General features: G+C 43.5%; 3 protein-coding genes across 7 annotated transcripts in view; all 3 read right to left on the reverse strand.

The window, feature by feature from the left end:
- Positions 1-14781, reverse strand: part of LOC146510784 (protein NLRC3-like) — a 161617-nt gene that overhangs the window by 74746 nt on the left and 72090 nt on the right. The gene's annotated exons all lie outside the window — the stretch shown is intronic.
- On the reverse strand, positions 1433-6348 carry LOC146510786 (uncharacterized). The gene is made up of 2 exons (XM_085172667.1): positions 4549-6348; positions 1433-3115 (listed from the first exon to the last, which is right to left on the reverse strand). The coding sequence occupies exons 1-2, from the start codon at positions 6346-6348 to the stop codon at positions 2435-2437; spliced, it is 2481 nt and encodes an 826-aa protein (XP_085028793.1). The 3' UTR covers positions 1433-2434.
- The window catches only part of LOC146510787 (uncharacterized), an 18400-nt gene continuing 12836 nt past the window's right edge, over positions 9218-14781 (reverse strand). Inside the window, exon 3 of the mRNA XM_085172716.1 lies at positions 9218-9313. The gene's annotated coding sequence lies outside the window, so the exon portion shown is untranslated. The remainder of the gene's footprint in view (positions 9314-14781) is intronic.

Raw genomic sequence — 14781 nt, forward strand, 5'->3', positions numbered from 1 at the left:
AGCCTAAGCCTGCTTTAAATGTCTCAATAACTTTATCCCTGACCTGTCTGGTGTGTTCTTTGGACTTCATGGTGTTGTTGCTCCCAATATTCTCTCAGACAACCTCTGAGGCTGTCACAGAGCAGCTGTATTTGTACTGACATTAGATTCATCTCATCAGGCAACGTCTATGGGCAACTGACTGCACTCAGACCAAAGGGGGCTGAATAATTACGCACACCCCACTTTGCAGTTATTTATTTGTAACAAATGTTTGGAATCATGTATGATTTTCGTTCCACTTCTCACATGTTCACCACTTTGTGTTGGTCTTTCACGTGGAATTCCAATACAATTGATTCATGTTTGTGGCTGTAATGTGACAAAATGTGGGAAGGTTCAAGGGGGCCGAATACTTTTGCAAGACACTGTATTAGCAAAAGAGAAGAGTGGGTTTACAGGAAACACTGTTAAATGTTCAGTTTCTATGCCATATGCTAAAACAAGTTCTAGAGTGTGATTAAAGTGGTGGGTGGGTTCTTTTACAATCAAGATCAACAAAAGTGGCCAGGAAAAGATTGAGACCCATCAGACCAGGCAACATTTTTCAATCTCTGCAACATTCAGATTTTAGGGGCAGAATTTGTCTTAAACAACATAAAGCATGGATCCATCCTGCTGCTGGTGTAATAGCGTGGAGATATTTGGTTGGCACAATGTGGGTCCTTTAGTACCAACTGACATCATTTACAGACCACAGCCTACCTGAGTCTCAGTTAGGGCTGTGCGATATATCGAGTTTTTTAAAAAGTATAGATATATTTTTATACGAGATATAAGATGTGACAATATCCTTTATATCGATATAGTCTATGTTACATTATAATTATAGTTGTGGAGCCAAAAGCTTGCCTCTCTTTTGTCCACTTTTGTCTCTACGCAACGTTACTCGACCTCGCCTCTCTCCTTAACTGAACACAACTCCCCCTCCTCCCCCATCGCTTCACCTGTGGGCAGCGACAAGATGGACACGGCAAATCTCCTTTAACAAGTTACTGTGCATCGCCCTGTACAGCGTCAACGTATTAACGAGCTAACCACGCTAACGCCATGCAACCCACAGCGGCTGCACAGCCTAAAATCCTTTCATTCTCTTAAAAGCTGACAGCGCGCCTTTTGTATGAATTCTGGTTGTGCTTGATGACCGCGAACCGATTTTATGTGGAACACAGCGCTCAGCAATCTGTCAAAAAATGTTTTAGTACGACTTTGTTAAGCTACGGAGCTGCACCGCTTGATGGATTGTCGGAGCATTAAGGCTACCGAGGAGCCTCGCGTAGTAATACGTACTCTGCTTCAATGTAATATTACCGTATTGTGTGTGTATAAGGACCATAAATGGCACCTGTTAAGAGACGTGGTTACGAAGATGATTTCAAACTCCAGGCTGTCAGTCACACAGTAGAAGTTGGGAACAGAGCAGCTGTGAAATCTTTGTTATTATGCTCAGCGTCTGTTAGTTTACATTTTGACTGCACAGTTGTGAGCTCTTTGTTATGCACAAAAACAACAGTTTTCTTTTATTTATGGAGCATTATTATTTAATAAATGCTCATAATTTATTTTTGAGTAGTTTTTTTTCATGTACATCTATGCTGTATGTTGATAAAAGTGCCTGTGTGACATCTGGGACACAGCTTTGACTAAGAACTCTTTTTGTTCTTACTTTAAAAAAATATTGAGATATATCGAGATATGAATTTTGGGTCATATCGCCCAGCCCTAGTCTCAGTCCAATAGAGCACCTTTGGGATGTGGTGAAATTCACATCATGGATGTCCAGCTGAAAAATCTGCTGTCATGTCAATATAGACCAACAACTTCTGAAGAGAGGCAGTGCCAACCAAGGCAGCAGTGATAAACGGAGCAAGTCAAACCACAAACCACCAAAATTAATCTTTTTTATATCTCAAACACAAATCAGAATTTTTAATACCTACAGCAACTTTGTTAAAATCTAAAAGATTTTAAAGATCTTATTTTTTCATAAATTTCAGGTCAGGATTTTCAGTAAGCTGCAGGAACCCTGTTCAGTGTGAGAACAGCCAAGTCTCCTCCTCTGACAAACCTCCATCTGTGTCACTGAGAACATTTGTCACTTCAGTTTTTGGTTTGATATACAGGAAATGACATCATGGATCACACTTGTAGTCATTAAACTATTTCTTTATTTAACATTTAAAAGTTTGGTTTAACTGTTAAAGGATTTCATAACACAAACAACCTGAACAAAAAAAACCCAACAAAAAATATCTGCAGAACACATGGATCAAAATACATTCAATAAAAACATAATAAGAGGAAACAGATTTTTTGATTCAACTACAGTAGAACAGTTTAGGAAGCTTAAAATGTAACGAGGCACATTTTCATTCATAGCTGCCTCATCAGATGTTTACAGGAGACTCCACCTGAACTCTGTGGAGCCTGATCTCAAGGGTTTAAGTCTGACCCTGAAACCAGAAGAGGATCTTTCTGTCTCTGCAGATTCACCGTGATCCAGAGATGGGAGTGATTTCAGTCCTGGATGATCACACTGATGTTTGCACAGAGCAGACAATGAGGTGAACGTTTTGGCACATCGGTAACAGTGAAACAGTTTATTAGTAACGTGGGATCGTTTGTGTTCGGAGTATGAACTGCAATTCCTAAAGCTCTTGCCACACCGGTCACAGCTGTAGTTTCCTTCCATGTGTGTACGTTCATGATAGTTACGATTATCTGATTGTGAGAAGCTTTTGTCACAGTGTCTAAACTTGTATGGTTTCTCTCCTGTGTGGACTAATTTGTGTTTTTTAAGCTGATTTGCAGTGGTGAAGGATGACCCACATTGATCACAAAGATGCTTTTTGACCCCACTGTGAATAAGTTCATGTTGTTTTAACTCACTTGTTGTGGGGAAGCCTCTCCCATATTCTTTGCAGTAGTTCGTTTTGTCTCCAGTGTGTCTCCGTTGATGTCTTTTTAGAGTGATTTGATATCTGAAACTTTTCCCACAAAGGTCACAATGAAAGTGTTTCCCACCACCACAGCGATGACAGGGTTGAGAACTGGATCCAACTGTGTCGCTCTGCTTCTAAACAAAGACACAAAGACAGTGTAAGTCAGTCCTTCAACATTTTTATCGCGAACGTCGCCTGAAAAACAAAAAGCAAAACATTATCTGTGTCAACATCCAGGACTAAGAAAAGACAAGACATAAAATAACATCCATTTACTGTTTGCTTTATAATACTCAGCTTAATGTGTTGCAAAAACTATAATAGAAACAATACTACAATAACACTAATGTAATTCTCAACTGCTACCACTAAAATACTGTAATTCAAATCTGAATAATCACTCAGCGCTGCTTTTCCATGCAGCAGAAATGCTAACATGTTGCTAACAGTTGTTTCAGACAGTCAGACTAAAATCACAAGATAAAATACAAAATACATACTGTTACGGATTCAAATATTGAGGAGGGATACAGGAGGAAAACCCAAAATAACCACACTGGTCCGGCCGGGTCAAGTCAAACGATGATTTAATGAACACACGCGTGGGAGATGGACACCATACATCAGACAGCATCAGATCTCAATACAAACTCAACACACTCATTGTTTTATGTAAATCAGGGTATTAGAACGCCCCCTCATGCGTACAGATAGTACAATACAGTCAATATTGACAACTTTAGACATATCAAGAAAAACATTCTCTTCGTCTCGAGGACAGACACTGGCTCCAGTGCCTCTCCTTAGAGCGGACTGTCCCCTACGGAGACACAACATTACAGCTGCAAGGTTTTCCAAATTATCAAGTTGACGTGTATATAATTCGCTGAGTCAGGGATACAATATTAAATGCATGTTGGTTTAATGAACTACCATTACTTAAAAACTTAATAAAAAGATATAACTGAATAAAAATCACCAAGAATCACATAATATCAGTGTTATGTAAGCGCGTGCAACCTCCTGGGCCCAAAGTCATCTCACACCATGGATCAGCCAGTCATAGCGCTGACTGAAGTTTTTGACCTTTATTAACTCGGGCACAACTCTATAATGAGCAACAAACTGCCATATGTATAAGGTGATCATGTTTACACCTGCAAAGAAAGATCATATAATCATTCTGACACCTGTAAATAAAAGAGTAACACCAGGTTATAACAATCACTGCAATACAAAGGTTAAATGTAATGTCAATAGCTTCAATCAATGTTTAATGCAATGCTTATTAAATGATTCTGATATAATGATGATGATTCTGCTAAGAATGAAGTAAAACACCCCTTTTCACCCGACAATTCCCTCTGTTGACCTCTAGGAGAATCCAGAGGTCACAACACCAAATGTTATATCAATTGTTGATCTACACAGCCTGTTCTACATGCATCAATGGCATCATAGACATCGGAGTCACAACTCTAGGGTCCACTGCCCTTGTGATTACTTTCTCTAACAATGCTCTGGCACAAGGAATGAAACAACACCCACAAATAACAAAAATACCCACCAAAATAGACAAAGTAAGCATGACCGAAAGCACAAGCCCTTTCCACCGTCCGAACACCGAGTCCATCCAGCCCTCCAGCGGATTGTCAACTCCTGAGTGATCATGCATTGTTTCAGACAGGCTCTTTAAGCCCTCAAGAGCCCGAGTCACTGAGCCGTCCGGAGCGGTGTTGTTTGGAATGAAGGTGCAGCACTGATCTCCAAACATGGCACAAATGCCCCCTTTTTCTGCTAATAGCATATCAAGGGCCATCCTATTTTGAACACCCATTAATGAGGTGGGACCCACCTGCTCCGCTAACCCCTCCATCCCGTCTCTGGTCAGGTTAGAGAGTCTCAGCACATTATAATGAACATAATTAATCCTATCTACGTTCTTGTTTGGGGTCACTGGAAAGAAAGCAGAGATTATTGGAAGATTTTCAAAACCGGCTGCTATTTGATCAGCAAGTTTATATTCACTTGGAACCCCCTTGGGCACTCCAATGGAGTCGATCCAGGTTGGTGAATTCATTCTAGGGTCATAAACATGTGTTCCATCAATTTGTCTTTTTAGCGAAATGTGTCTCTTGCGTCTGGCTGCCAATGTGCGTGTGTTGCGCTGTGGGGTCGCTTTTACCTGATTTCCAATTAGCATAAGTGGCGCTCCTAGTCTCACCATCGCGCACGTCCCCACGCTTCCCAGAGGAACACGAACCAAAAGAGTCTTGTGGCCGCAATAATAATACAGCCCGCTCCTGGCCCAGGTTCCAATCAGTGTAGTCGCATCACTTACATTATTTGTGGTCCTCCCCAGGTGTGTAACAGAACACCAACTGGGATCAATTTCTCCCAAATTATACTTTACTTTATCGGTGGAGAACTTAAAACACGTATAATTATCCTTTCTAGGCATAAACGGTCCTACTTGGGTGTATTTGTGGATAGGGGGAAATAAACTGGACAAAACAGTGCAATTCCCACTATTCACTACTTCTCTCGTCATTCGCAACATGCAATTATAGCCCCACTGATCCTCTGGATGCAGTGGCGCCGGCTCTGTGAACAAACGCGGTCTAGCGGAAGCACAAGCTACACAATTAGACAATTTTTGTTCTCTCGCATTTTGAGCCATCCAGTCCAGCCAGATGTTACTGTCACTGAACCCGGTGGCGCGTTCAATCAAATCTCGAGGTTTTAATGTGCTGTAGTCCACTGACAGGACCCGTCTACCGTTTGGTTCCTGCTCCTCTGGTACCGCCTCCGACGACCCGCTTCCTTTTTGGCCTGTAAAAGAAGTAACAGAGTTGATTGGATTGAAAGTCACGTGTGTTGCTGTTTCTTTTCTAACTGACTGTACTATGTTATGTTTTCCTAAGAAATTAACTTTAATTAACCTTTTTGGATCAACTCCTACAGTTTCCACACCCACAACTAAATATACAGGTTTTTCCCGCTGCCAATTCCCCAATGACAAAGTCAACAGATTTTTAGATGGACTGTAATCCCTTTGAAGTTTAAGCTCATTTCCTGGTCCTAATTCTGACGGTTCCCAATTTTCCCCAGTATAACCCTTTACCTGATTCCAATTCCTACACCACCCGTCATAAGGCCGATTTCCCCTTTCGCAGTGTGTACTCACTGAGTAATCCCAGCAGATCCACACATTGTATCCCCTCCAATTGCCGCTCGCGCCCTTACAGTTAAAAACATCACACAAATCAAACGTAAAAGAAGTTGTGGAGCCGTTAACATAATCTAATTCTAAACCACCATAAGTGCTGAGACACTCATCCGTTTTACCAGAGATTTCGCGCTTCATTCTCGCCCGTGACTTGAGTTCACTGAGTGGTATATCGAGTGGCGCTGGGCTGGAATGACCTCCGTGCTCAGACAGTCTGCGTGGGCCGGTCTGCAACAAATAAACCAAAAAACATATAGCGGTGATTAATAACATAGTTAACATCAAACGAAGTAACATTTTGTTAATTTTTGTAACTTCTCTCTCATCACAGGTTTCTGATTGTTGTAATGGCATTGTATCATGTATGACTTGTTTTTTGTTATTTTTGTCTTTTTTTTTTTTTTTTTTTTCTTCACACACAAGTTCAAAACTCTTCTTATCAAAGCCTTTATGGAAAATCTTCAATTTGATACCGCTCCTTTCTGCTGTCGCGGTGACTTCCTCCTAAGCTGGTCTTCGTTCTTCGGCCTCCCAGGTAGACTACCGGTCGGCCCGTTGCACAGGTGTGAGGGTTTATTCTGCCTCTGTTTTTCACCTGTGTTGGATGGAGTTGCAATTTTTTCCACCCAGCTGTCGTGTGCCGGTGCACACTGCGACCAGTGGTACCAGTTGTCGCCTTTCCCTTTCAGTTGAACCGCTTTCGCCGTCCGGGCCAACACCTCGTATGGACCAGTCCAACGAGGTTCCTTCCACTTGCGTTTGATGACCTTCAGCCACACTACTCTCGCGTCTGGGACCTCTCCTTCTCCTGGGGGTTTTTCACAAGCCACCTGCTTTGTGAAGCTGGACACAAGCGCCTTTAACTCGTTCCAATAGTCTACGTGAGACCTGTTCCCTCTCGTGCCCTGTTCGACCGGGCCCACCGTCCACGGTGCCGGAAACTGTCTCCCAGTCAGCAGCTCATATGGCGTGAAACCTGTGGACTGATTAACAGAACATCTTATGGTCATCAACGCAATCGGCAGGGCCGCGACCCAATTGAGCCCTGTTTGCGCGCAGATTTTAGCTAATTTATTTTTCAAATTTAAATTCATCCTTTCTACTTTCCCTTGGGATTGAGGATGATACACTGTTCCAAATTTGTGCTGAACTCCCAACATTTTTTCCACCTTTGCCAAATCTTGATTTTTAAAGTGGGTTCCATTATCTGATCGAATTTTTTTAGGGAACCCATGTCGAGGAATATAATGATTGATTAAACATTTGATCACGGTCCTCGCATCTTCCTTTTTAGTCGCCCATGCCTCTGGCCAGCCGGTCAGTACATCTACACACACCAACAAATAACGAAGACCACCAGGGCCTGAATCAATCATATCAGTGAAATCAATGACAATCTCCTCTCCCGGCCTCTCAGGCATCCGGAACTTACCCAATTCTGGTTTGATCACTGGCTTGGGATTGTGTGCTCCACAGATTAGACACCTTTTGGCCTTCTCCCTTATCATTTCTCTGAGGTTAGGGTGCCACCAGTGACACAGATTTCTCTCCATCTGTGCTATTCCGACGTGTCCAAGCCCGTGGGCCTCGCTCACCTTCTGTTTCGCCATTTCGTCTGTTAGCACGGGACGCCCGTCTGGCCCCCTCCACAAGCTTCCGTCCTGCCAGGCTCCCTTGTTTTTCCACACCCCCTTTTCCTCTGGGGATGCCTCGTCCTGGGCCTGTTTGACCTCCTCCGTTAGGTTAATTGGCCCTTCCTCTTCTGCAATTACCTGTATCATTTGTCTCCGTCCTTTGTAGCCTGCCGCCTCCTTTGCGGCTTCGTCCGCTTTCTGGTTTCCTTTAGCCACCATGCTGGTTCCTTGTGAGTGCCCTTTGCATTTTATGATACTCACTTCTCTTGGATCGCCCAAGGCCTCCTCCAGTTCCTCCATTTCCTTCTTGTGGCAAATAGGTGCGTTGGTTGCTGTTCTGAATCCTGCTCTTTTCCAGTGAGGCAGCTCCACATGCGCTGCTCCGAATGCATACGCTGAGTCAGTGTAGATGTTCACTCTCATATCCTTAGCTAACCTCAAAGCTCGAGCTAGGGCTATCACTTCAGCTCTCTGAGCCGACTGCTGTCCCTCAATCCTTCCTGCTTCTTTGACCTGATACTCATTTTCTACTCTACAGACCACCGCATAGCCAGTTTTTAGTCCTTCTTCATCTCTGTGGCAACATCCATCTGTGAACCAATCCTCAGCTCCAGGTATAGGTTCCGCCTTCAGGTCCTCTCTAATTTTTTCTTCAACCTGTGCTCTTTTGACGCAGTCATGTGGTTCCCCTGCTCCCATTAAATCTGCCATGTTAGTTCCTTCATGTGTGAATGTCAAATTTGGAGCCTCCAAAACTTTACTCAATTTCTGTTGTGCCCGTGGCGTCATACTAAATGCTTGTGAGTTCACGTACGCCACTATACTATGTGTAGTGAGTATTTTTAGTGGATGTCCTCTCACTACATGTGCTGTTTTCTGAATGACTTTGGCAACTCCTGCTGCATGTTGTGTGCATGTGGGATGTCTTGCTTCTGTTGGATGCAGTTTTATACTAACATACATGAGAACATCCCTACTCCCCCCTTTTTTCTGAAACAACACCCCGTTTACGACGGAGTTTGTTTCGGAAATATCCAAATAGAATTGTTCATCATAATTAGGTGTAACCAAATCAGATGCTCTTGACAGATCCTGTTTTAATGCAATAAACGCGATTTCAGTGTCAGGCGTCCAAGGCAATTCAGCCTTAAGATTTCGAACGCCAACTTGCTTCATTAGGCCCCTTAAAGGGGCAGTTTTACCTACATAGTCAGGAATGAACTTTCTGCTGTAACCTGTCAAACCAAGGAAAGAAAGCATTTCTCTCACTGTTCGCGGTTTTGGGTGTGTCAGAATTTGGTCTCTGTGTGTGTTCATTAAACCCACTGATTTGTGTGCGATTACCCGACCCAAAAATGTTACCTCAGGTCGAACCAATTGCAACTTTTCTTTACTCACTTTGAAGCCACACTCCGCCAATCTATTCAACACGACGAGCGAGGCTGCCGCACAATCCGCTGCTGACGGGGCTGCAATGAGAAGATCATCGACATATTGAATCAATGTACATCCATCTGGCAAATTACATGTTGACAGGGCCTCTTTGAGCACCTGATTGAAAATGCCAGGAGAAAGTGCAAAACCTTGTGGTAGACGTGTGTATCTGAATTTTTTGCCTCTGTATGTGAATGAGAAAATGTCTCTGAGTGACTCATGCAGTGGAAGACAAAAGAATGCATTTGCTAGGTCAATACAAGTGAACCACTTTTGGTCACACTTAATGTCTGATAGTGCAGTGTAAGGGTTTGGAACAGGTACAGTGTTAGTGTGCAATATGGCATTAATGGCACGCAAATCATGTGCCATACGATACTTTCCTGTTCCAGATTTCTCCACCGGTAGAATTGGTGTGTTCCAATGTGAGTAAGATGGCTCTAACACTCCGGCATTTAACAGCCCTTCAATTGTTTCTGCAATTCCTTCTTCTGCTTCAGGTTTATGTTTATACTGCGGTCTGTTGATTGGTGTGTTTGATTTCAGGTGGAACAGGATAGGCGAACAGGTGGCCAGGCCAACATCTGTGGGTCCTTTGGACCACAAACTGTCAGGCAGTTTTGACAGTTCAGCAACTGCATCAGGATGATTTGCTCTCTCTCTTCCATATGTTTCTGAAATTTCTTGATGTTCAAGGGTCACTACATCATTAGACATACAAGTTATACGATAGATTTTAGAATTTGGTGCATAACATAAATTTGGAATTTGGGTGCTTTGCCACCCGGCGTCGTCCAGCGCCCGCCTGACCATTGGTCCCAGATCACATGCTCCATGACCTTCGTGGACCGCCAATGTAATGTGAGGGGCCGAATTTTCTCCCACATTATACCAAGGCAGTTGTTCATCAGTTAATTTTACAGCCGCGGCTACACCTTCTGGCCCAATGTAAATGTTATTTGTTTGCACATTCCAGATCTGACCCTCAAGATCAGACTGGAATAATTCACGGTAGGTGTCATCATTTTCCCTGTCATAAAAAAGAGTGACGTGGTATGGATCTCGTGGTGGGGAGTAAACTGCCAAGCTCATTATCCAGGGTCTCCACAGTTGGAATTGACTTAGAATGCCTTCCTCCAGCAGCCTTCCCCAGTAAATGTCGGCTTTGGGTTGTTCACAGTTCTGAAGCAGATACTGAGTCTTTAAGTTTGTTCCCAGGCACGGGAAATGCTGTCCTCCTGGCAGAGTAACAGACAGTCCATCTGCAGAGCACATGATAGTAGCTCCCAGCTTCACGAGCAGGTCCCTGCCCATGAGATTCACTGGCACTTGAGGTGACACCACATATTGATGTTTCACAGTCTGCTTTCCCAGCTTTGTCACAGCTGGATCGGTCAATGGCAGAGTCATTGGAACCCCGGAAAAACCCACCACATTAACTGTGTGATAGGAAAGTGTGGCACAGTCTGGTGTTGCTCTCAATGTGGAATATGTTGCTCCAGTGTCCACTAGAAAGGGCAATTCTGTCCCTTCCACGGTCATTGACAGCATAGGGTCTGCCATCCCCATGCTGTTTGGTCTCTCCGGGCTCCTTCAGTACTGCTGCTGTTCCCAGCCCCAGTCAGCCACTGGGTACTGAGCGACTGGCGCTGCACTTGGGTTCGGGGCTTGATATGCTCCCCTGTACCCATTTCTCCCTCTTTGTGTTCCACGTGCCTGGGGTTGACCGCCTCTCCTTGGATAGCTTTGAAAAGATTCTGGACAATCTCCAGTCCAGTGTCCTTCTGCTCCACATCTCCAACAGACATTCCAAGGTATGTTAGTGGGATTCCCTGTTTCACGAGCTCTTTGCGCTCCCCTCACTGATCCACCACGCCCTCTTTGCGGACCACCGGTCCCCCAATTCCCTATGGGTTGACGCTGCCTTGGTGCATTGACGGGCCACCTGTCATCAGAGCACAGACCCGGGTCTCCCTCTGGCCATTCAGGCACGAGACCAGGCTGGGGCCCAGCTATCATTATTTTCTTTGCGTTTTCCTTTTCCTCTCTCTTTTTCTCTCCGGCTTTGTTTTTTGCTTCTGCCAACTGCAATTTTAGCAACCACGCTTGCGCTTCTTCCAAGTCTTTTTTTTGTTTGTTCGCGGTATCCTGTTCCTCCTGCAACCGGTGTGTTACATGTCTTTCCCACTGCACAGAGTCTGCTACAGCAAAATCTGGATTTTTCTCTAAGTCAGCTTTCACTTGATTGGGCAGCCCTGCCAGCACCGCAGAACGGAACCACGCACGATGCTCACCTTCATTACCTGGATGGATACCTGTTTCTGACAACCACTGCTCTTTGGCTTTTGCTAAAAACTCCCTAGGTGTATGTTGGGGGTCCCAATTTATTTTAGGTATAGCTCCAGTATTAGGGGTTGGGTACTTCTCACGGACTGCGTCAGATAAGGCACATTGCACTTCATGGTATGGCAGATCATTTGCATACCGAGCTGTGTGGGCTATAGCCTCTACATCAGCTAGCCCACCACCGAGCATACAGTGGCCAGCAATAGCACGGAAATCGCCGATGGCAAGTTCCTGGCCTTCGGTCAATCTACTTAATGTTCTTAACCAACTCGCTCCTCCCTCGGTTATAGGTGGAAGTTGTTTAACCAATGCTTCCAAATCTCTTATTTTATATGGGCGATACAGTGGTTCATTTTTTGAACCTGCTATTAAAGGGAGATTATAACTAGGGGCAGCAGCTCCTGGCTCTAAGGACACTTTTTTATAGCGAACCGCGTGTTGTTTTCCTCTTAAACTTTGAAACATGGGCCTTCTCACTCCTCTTCCTCCACATCCCGATCTCAAATTTCTGCCTACATTTGAGTCTGACTGAACTACTCTGTCTCTTTCCTCATCACTCTCCTCTTCTGATGAAGTCGCACCATCTTCACTCTCCTTCTCTGGCTTGGCTTCAGTCAGTTTTTTCTTGACGTCTTTTAGTGTTTTTATTACTTCCCTTAATGCATTTGGATGTTCATGCATCCGGCCATAGACTTCTCCTCTCCAGTTTTTGTCCTTAGCCGTTGTGTCAGGTTTCTCCGACCTACTGGTTTGGGTCTGCCCTTCTCGTACTGGTGTTGGCAACTCCTGAAAGGTTGACCGTTCACTTCCATCCTCCGTTGACATCGTATCCTCCATTTTAAGGGTCTGTTCAGTCTGTCCACTGTAACTTGGCTGTTCCTCCATTATTACTTCTGAGTCTGACATTTTTTCCTTACTTGGTGGGCGGGGAGGCGAGGTTAAGCCTTCATCTGCAGCTGAGGCTACCTTTCTCCCTCCCCCACTTTGGGGCTGACATTTAACTGTCACTGACCTTTCTTTAGGACGAACTGTAGCTGGGCTAGTATATTCAACGTCCGCTATTCCTCCAAGAACCACTCCAGTTTGTCCATCTGGACCATGAACTTGTCCCCCACCAAGAGTCATCACAGGCATGATGTATGAATGTGGTGGGGCACTAGGTGATACTGCGGTCCAAGTATATAATTTTGGTGTGTCAAGTTTGTTAGCATCTTCTGGCTTTGACATTAAATCCTTCATTTGGCTCTTTATCTTCTTATTTTCCTCCTTCAGCTGTTTCAATGACTCCATGACATTTTCCATGTCTCCTGTTTCCTCCATGACATCCTCCATCATCCAAGATGATGCTCCATTCCACAGGAACAGCCATTTACAGCACTTTGCATGGGTCTCCTTTAAATTCTTGATTTCTTTTTTGGCTTTCCGGTTAACTGAACGTCCCTCTGTTTCCTTTTCCAGTTGTTCCAGTTTCTGCTCGCATCTCTCTCCTTCCATTTTAAACACAATGTTTAGGGCTATCTTCTCCTCCAGCCTTCTCTGTTGGGAGGCAATAATTTTCCTTACCTCCACATCCATCATTTTGCATTCTTTCTCCGCTGTTTTTAATGATCCAGGGAAAGCCAAGCGAATGGCTTTTTTTAGCTGTTGCAGTTGCTCCTCCATGGGCCTAAATGCCCTAGACCCACTAGATGTCGTGCTGGAGCTGTTTGCCATTTTCCTGAAACACAGGCTTACCTCCCTCTCAATGACGTTACTCGACTCCTCCTCCTGGGTCACCCCACTACGTCTCCTTGAGAGTTCTCAGAATTAATCTCACCACTCCAACGGTCACAGTCTCCTCCAGACCTGCTCGGTGACACACAATTAACCCAGTGCGTCAGAGAGTTGACCGTGGTTTTATTAATGTTCACACTCAATTACAATGTTTCACTCTCCCATTTAATTTAATAAAACCAAATACATTGTGTGCTGTACTTTATGCACGCTACAGCCACACAGTTTAACACCTTCTCACCACACCAAGTCGCCACAAAACCTGCGTCAAGGCGCTCTCGTATCACATAATAATAGATAAACACCATGCTATTTTAACCGGTGGGAGAGTGATAAACCAGTCAAACCCAAACTCCTCAATAGTTCACCATTTTACTTATTTTACTTCAACACTGAACAATCAAACTCCACTTAATCTCATTTACTCCAGACACCATTAACCATTTCAAACATACAGTCACAAACCATTCATGTCAGCCACACAATTTCAAAAAGCCAATTATCTCCTTTTAAATAATTTCTCCTTTCAGGACTTCTCCACCACTAACTCAACAAATTTTAAGAAAGCATATCAAATTCAGTACCGGTTATTACCGCTTGTACCATGGAGAAAACAAACATAGCCGCCTCTGTGACTTCATACTCGGGGTCATCCGTCTGTATGGCTAGTTCAATCACTCCTTTAAATAAAAGTAAACATCGACTAATATATAGATCTAAGTCGTCCAGATCTATTTCTGAACTTACTGACACCTCATAAGGGGCATCTCCCTCTTCTGTCTGTGCAGAACAGTCACAATTCACCTCCAGATGCCCCTCTACCCCTGTAACTTCAATGTGACAGGACGCTGATCGCAACATTATTAGGGTTTTTTTTTATATAACTTTATATGAACAGGAATTTATCAATATTGAGTGGGTTTTTTCTTCTTTCAAATATGTGTGTGAATGTAAATGTATTTCTTACTTTTCACAAGTCCACTTTATTGCGTGCTCATAGATTCACTTCTGTTAAAGTTATTCAACAAATATATTTTTATTTATTTATTCCTTATGGATTATGTCACGCTTATTAGTGGCTCATATGTACTTAAACTTATGTCTAGACTTGAACACAGAGTTAGAGCATCATTTCATCCTTTTTAGGGTGACAAACTCCACTTTCTCTGCATCAAGACAGCTCATAACCTTTTAACAATTTTATCTAAAGGTATTATTGATTAAGATTCTTCTAGGGGAATAAATGTGTGGTTTTCTAAGTACACTTAAATTTTGTCTCAAATTAATTCACTACCATTTGATCCAAATTGTAAACACTCACCTCCTCATACACCACAATAACTCAGAGTTATATGTATTATATCTTATATTATCACAAGAAAGC

This window comes from Neolamprologus multifasciatus, chromosome 9 (assembly GCF_963576455.1).
Source record: "Neolamprologus multifasciatus chromosome 9, fNeoMul1.2, whole genome shotgun sequence".
Classification (NCBI taxonomy): Eukaryota; Metazoa; Chordata; class Actinopteri; order Cichliformes; family Cichlidae; genus Neolamprologus; species Neolamprologus multifasciatus.